General features: G+C 36.2%; 1 protein-coding gene across 2 annotated transcripts in view; it reads right to left on the bottom strand.

Annotated features, from left to right (window-relative positions):
* Positions 1–238: 238 nt before the first annotated feature.
* The window catches only part of LOC149221930 (glucose-1-phosphate adenylyltransferase small subunit, chloroplastic/amyloplastic-like), a 232,799-nt gene continuing 227,037 nt past the window's right edge, over positions 239–6,000 (bottom strand). Inside the window, exons 5-9 of one of the 2 annotated variants that reach the window (XM_089385270.1) lie at positions 1,682–1,785; positions 1,384–1,495; positions 1,066–1,164; positions 748–867; positions 240–646 (exon numbers count right to left, since the gene is read on the bottom strand). In XM_089385270.1, the coding sequence (XP_089241396.1) occupies positions 530–646; positions 748–867; positions 1,066–1,164; positions 1,384–1,495; positions 1,682–1,785 (552 nt within the window). In that variant the 3' untranslated portion in view covers positions 240–529. Of the gene's footprint in view, positions 647–747; positions 868–1,065; positions 1,165–1,383; positions 1,496–1,681; positions 1,786–6,000 lie in introns of both variants that reach the window. The other variant, XM_089385271.1, reaches the window with a different exon arrangement.

The raw sequence follows: 6,000 nt of genomic DNA, 5'->3' as shown, positions 1-6,000 counted from the left end.
GATATACCCATTTGACATGGGCTGCATTTGATTGTAGTCCATTTTAAACACGAGGTCAATGAAATCTATTGTTTGCTTTGTAGCGCGAACCCAAAACCATGTTAGCTATTAACCCCTGTAACTTGGATTCATTATTTGTCCATCTAGGGAAGTCATCTCTACATCCAAATCCAAAACTACTACAAAAATCAAAGAATGAATGATAACACTAAGCACCTTGGAAATGATTCTCGAATTCAGCATGACTTGAATCTGTACAAAACTGATTGGTATGAGAACTCGGATATGCCCCTTGAATTAATGAAGTAAGAGCCTTATTGGGAGATGTTAACAAATAATACAGATGCTCAATATTTATTCTGAAAATGCAAAGTTGCCCTCTTCTGTAATCTCCTTTGCAGTATACAACCAGTGAGAAATAGTAAGTGTAGTTGAATCCTTGGATAGGGCATCTTTGCAAATCAATTTGAAGATGAAAAAAATTACAATTTTAATTTTCAAATAAATCTTGGAAATGCCTCTAAATTTCCTAGATAAAGGTTCCACTAGGGATTATAGCACCCTTGATTATGACGACAATACCCGCCTTTATGAAGTATCCATCTGCCTCTCTCGCTGCTTCTTGTATATTGTTCACATTTATAATCTGAATCAAAATGTCCGTTCCAATATGCCATTAGAGAAAATTATAGCTAAAGGTCATGAAAGCAAGAACTAATCCTTTAATGTTAAGGAATTAATCATTACCTTGACATTATCTCCAATACGAGCATTCTTGTCAACGATCGCTCTTCGTAGATGTGAGTTTTTTCCAACACCAATTGGCACACCGCCTTTTGCAAAAACTGAACTTCTTTCTTCATCAGCCTGAAACCAAAAGGCCACAAAATTTTCAACAATTATAATTTCTGTAAGACAGCTTGCCATCCAGATTTGGCTCTAGTGTCAGTGATGAAATTTGTTTGCACATATTCCTGAGGAACCAAACTTGAAATATTTCTTTTCCAACAGATTTTCCACATGGAAAGAAATGAAGCAACGAATTGGCCAAATAAAATGACATACTTCATAGTAATCAGCACCTAAAAGCAAAGAATCTTCTATGATTGCACCTTCTTCAATCCGAGAACATAACCCAACAAGCGAGTGATGAATTTTGCATTTCTGCATTTGTAAAATTCACAGTAATCACCATCTACTGTGAAACAAACAACTGAAAAACTTTAAAATTTGGCGTTGGCATCTCCTACCAATACCGACGCAATTCTACAAACTATATTTTGTTGTAGGTTAACATGTTAGAGACTGCTAATACCACTAGAACAAATACCTATTTCGTTTTCAATGCAACCACTAGAACAAATACCATTACAAAAGTACCACCTTCATGATGCAACCTTCGCCAATGACACTGTCAGTGATATTTGCGTCAAGTATCTTCGAAGGTGGCAGGGACCGTTTCTGGGTATAGATTGGAGCAGAGCGATCATAAAAGCTACAAAAAATACTTCATTTTTAATTTTGAATAAAAGCTCCGCACATTCTAATTGAATATCACATGCATTCAACAACTCTATGAAACTAAGCAAATAATTCTTTGTACTCAAGAATAACAGTTATCATAAAATCATGACAAAAGATATATGTTTTCTATAATCCTTTTTATTTGATAAAAAAGTACCTGAAATCTGGAAGTGGTTTCTTGGTAAGTCCTATGTTTGCATCGTAGAAAGCCTCAATAGTACCTATATCTTCCCAGTATCCATCAAAGAGATGAGCTTGTACCTAGAGAACATGGTCGCGAAGTCAGCTTCATAAAGGATGGGTAATCATAAGTACCATATATAATAACTCTAAATGAAAGCTTTATTTTAAAAGTAGAGAAAGGACAATTGACAGAAAAGTCTCGACATGGGGAAGAAAACTGACATAAAGTAATTTGCAATGACTCTAAGAAACCTGTTGAAGAGCATTACTGTCTTATACCTATATCTGTTTTTGGGACTTATTGTAGCATCTTATGGATCTCATTGATTAATGGCGTTTCCTTATGCAATTTCTCCTTGGCTTTAACAGTCTCTCTCTTCTCTTTGCATTATGTTTAGGAATGTCTTGGTTGAAAACATCGATGTAGTAGCCTAATGTTGAAAGAATTGCAATGTCATAAATGATGCATCAACAATTAGGACATACATAGAATAATCATCCACCAAATCTCTCCATAAACAAAACACGAGAAGGAAGAAATCTCTGACATTATGCTGGATATTATTGTAAAATCGGTAAGAGGAAAAAAAAGTTACAGTATTGGGTTGGTTCAATAGAAGTTTCAACGTAACAACCATAGAAATAAAGAAAATTAATACAAGCAAATGTTTAGGTTCACGAATTAAATTGCATCCAGATATGCTCAGCAGTAAATCTAGGCCCACCAGTTAACCTAACACAGCTAAGAGTCTAGGATCAAGCAAGTTGCAAATTGTATATGAACAGAAAAACTAGGATCATTGCATAGACAAGATATTTTCTTCCTAAGTATCTTCAGCTACTTCTACTGTAATTCAACTTTCTCTCAAATGCACTAAAAGAAGCTCGTTTCCATTTAAAAGTAAGAAATACTGCTCAAGCCTTTGAGGTTCTATTTCTAAGAAAATTAGAACCTGCCTAGCTCAAACTATCTTTCTTTGTACTTTTGAGATAAAAATCCTTATTTTTAGGGATATTAAAGTAAATTTCAACTAATTTTCGCTGGCAAATGTTTTTGGGGTTTACGGGATAATTCAATTCAGCCTCCCACACTGTGTTTTTTTTACAAGTTATTTATGACGTTTTGACATGTGTGGGATGTTATAGCATTTTGGGGTTTGGGGTTTTGGTAAGTTAGAATCAATTAGTCAAAAAATGAAAATATATTTCAAAAAAAATGTTAAGTTAGGATACCGACAAAAAGAATATTGATTTAAAAAATGTTAGGGATTTTTAATAAACAATTCCATATCAAATAAAATGTTAGAACAAATGCCCTAAAAAAATAAAGGCAAAAACAAAATGTTAGGTTAGAAACAAAAGCAAAAAACAATAAACTCTAAAAGTGTTGCAAATCTAAATGCCACTACTCTTAGTCTAATTCAGTTTTGCAAATAATAGTTGTGTGCAGTTTGTTTAGATGCCACACTAGTTTATTTGATCCAATTATACAGTGTAATCATGATTGGATGTTATTTAAATTTGATTGTAAATAGGTAGAAAATAAAATGGCTCAATAGTTTAATCTGAGCTAATGGAGGAAATAAGGGATAGCGGTAGATTAGTCATAAAAAGGAAATATTGAGTTGCTAGCTTAAATGCACTCGAATAAACAAATGAAAATGTTAGGAGTAAAAGGGTAGGTAGACATCTGAAATGTAATTGGAGCATCAAATTGATTTTATCTTAAGTTGTAACACTGGAAAGCTATGCATTCAATAATGGGTTTTAATTAACCGTAAGTTTTAAAAGCATCCATGTTGTTTCATAAATCTCTCCATTTATTCTTTTATTCGCCATAACCTGCAGCTGTCACATCCGCCCCCAAAGTCGTGACCCCATCATCACTTCCGCCTCACATATTAAACACTCCCCACCTTACCTTTCATCCTGCACACTCGCACAAGATTTGATGGCCCACGTCCCTCCTGGGCCCTTATTCATCGTCCGAACTTTATCGGCGGGGGTGGGGGGCGAGGCGAGGGTCTGAAATGGGCAGTTTCCTAAACTGTCGTCATAAACAACCTTTTCCACGTTTTAGTGTTTTGGGACTTAAAATCCCGAAACTACTTACCGCCTCACCTTAGTCCCGAACGCAGTATATAAGCGATCGTTTACCGCCGCTCCACGTCACACTCCATCTCATGTCTACTGTCCAATCAACTATCGCCTATCCGTTATCCATTCAATTCCGCTCCCGCGAATTTATGATTCAAAGACCCGTTAATTAATCTCGTTGGATAATTAATGCAAAATTTAACCGTTCATTGCCACCCCTGCTCCAATTTTTCCATTATAAACCCTGTTAATTCATGAAAATGGTTACACAGTCCATTTCTGTAACCAAAGCTGATCATTGAAGGTTTCTTCCCTGCAGCTCGACCACTGTCCGACATTAAGCAATTATTTTTCCTGTTCAGGAAACTGACATCTAGGTCCACTTGCTTCTTTTACAGTTATATTGTTTTGACTGTGATCACTCTATTTTAGGCCTATTTCCATCATTCTCAATCTGCAATTTGTTTGACAGAATGCCTCCTAAGAGAAAAGAAATTGCAGAAGTCCCAAATCCCCTAATTCATCCACAGGTCGACTTCCATCATACCCCACTGGTCGACAGAGATTGTAAAATCGTTGAGACTTCTTCTCAATTTGATTTATATGAAATATATTGCTGGATGGAAGATTAACTAATTGATCAAACATATGAGATAGGGCTCTGGGACTCCCAACTCCCTCACTGTATTTTCCCTCAGATACACAGAACACCTGATTTTGTGAGGAAATGCCATGAATCTTATGATCCCAGTCAGAGAGCAATTACTTCACCCATAGGAGAAATTCTTTTTTTTAATCAATTATGATTCCATTGAGAAAATGTTGCAGGCCCCTTCTACTACCCCAACTCATCCTTTTTCTCATGAGAACCTGATAGAAGCCTATCAAAAACTAGACTTTACTAAAAGATCCCAGACCCTTGAACTTTTTCTAGTTGTTGATAGTCCTCTGCCTAAAAGAAACCCTCCTTATGATTCATCCATGTTCCCTGATAGAACCAAGAAAATCACCTCTATTTTGTCCTATTTGCTTGGTTACAACTCTGATCAAAATGTTAATGAAGCCATCCTTGGTTTCTTGTCCATCTTTTCTGCTGATTCTAAACCCACTGTTATTTATGATTTCAGTTAGTTCCTAGTTGAAGCAATACATGAGCAATTTGTCAAGTTTAATACTAAAGAAGTATTCAAGTATACATCAATACTTGTATACCTTTTTATATATTTTCAGGGAGACAAATTCCCATTTGCTTTATAGAAACTAGATGAGGAAAGAAAACAACAATCAGTGATATTATGGACTTCAATGGGAATGAAGGAGAAGGAAGAGTTCACATATAAACAATTCATGGAACTGTTTATTCATCTATCTATCAGTCTTATGAGCAACACTCCAATACCAAGGACCAGTGAGGATATTGTCAAAGTATTACAGTTGGTTGATCAAGCTGCAACAGGGGATTGGTATTGCTACCAAAACTATACAAAGATCAGGGTTTATGGTTGTGAGCTTCCACCCTACAAACTGCCCAAGTACCTGCCTATCAGAATCTTTGCACTGGAATACATAAGACAAAGGTTAAATGCAGATGAAGTGCACTTTGTGGCTGCAAAGAAGAAATCACAATTCAAGTTGAAAGCCCAAGTTGGTCCATTCATCTGTAATACTAGTGCAGCAGGAGAGGAAGAAGACAAGTTATTAAAGGAAATGAAGTTTGGTCTCAGTTTCACATGGTCTTATGACCCAATGGGAGTGGTTTCTAAACTCAGGCTAGAAAACAAGTTCATTGCATATCACCATACAGCCAGGCCTGAAATAGAACAATATAAGAATCAATTGGAATGGACAGAGAACACCCTCCAAGAGGCTGAAGAGTAGGCAATTTCTACATCAAATGTGCAAACTCCACTTGCACAAGAAAAGTCAGCAAAAAGAGGAAGGGAAGAACAGTCTTCTCCTACAACTGAAGCATCAAGCCAAGGCTTCAGAATAGTGCAGAGAAAGAAGAGACCAAGGATCTCTGTGATTGTTGGTGCAACAAATGAACCTCAGAAGACAACATTAGATGGACTTGGAGATACTATGCTTTATACACAATCTAGTGGACAATCTACACAGTCCCCAACTCATTCTACTACTTCTCATGAACAATAGGTAATTCAGACTAGTGGAGACATTCCGAAGGATAAGGAGGAA

The sequence above is a fragment of the Pinus tabuliformis genome, chromosome Q, assembly GCF_031772625.1.
Source record: "Pinus tabuliformis cultivar Carrire ecotype Pingquan chromosome Q, CPIR1, whole genome shotgun sequence".
NCBI lineage: Eukaryota > Viridiplantae > Streptophyta > Pinopsida > Pinales > Pinaceae > Pinus > Pinus tabuliformis.
The sequence above is the reverse complement of the archived record's forward strand: the minus strand, read 5'-3'. Positions and strand labels throughout refer to the sequence as shown.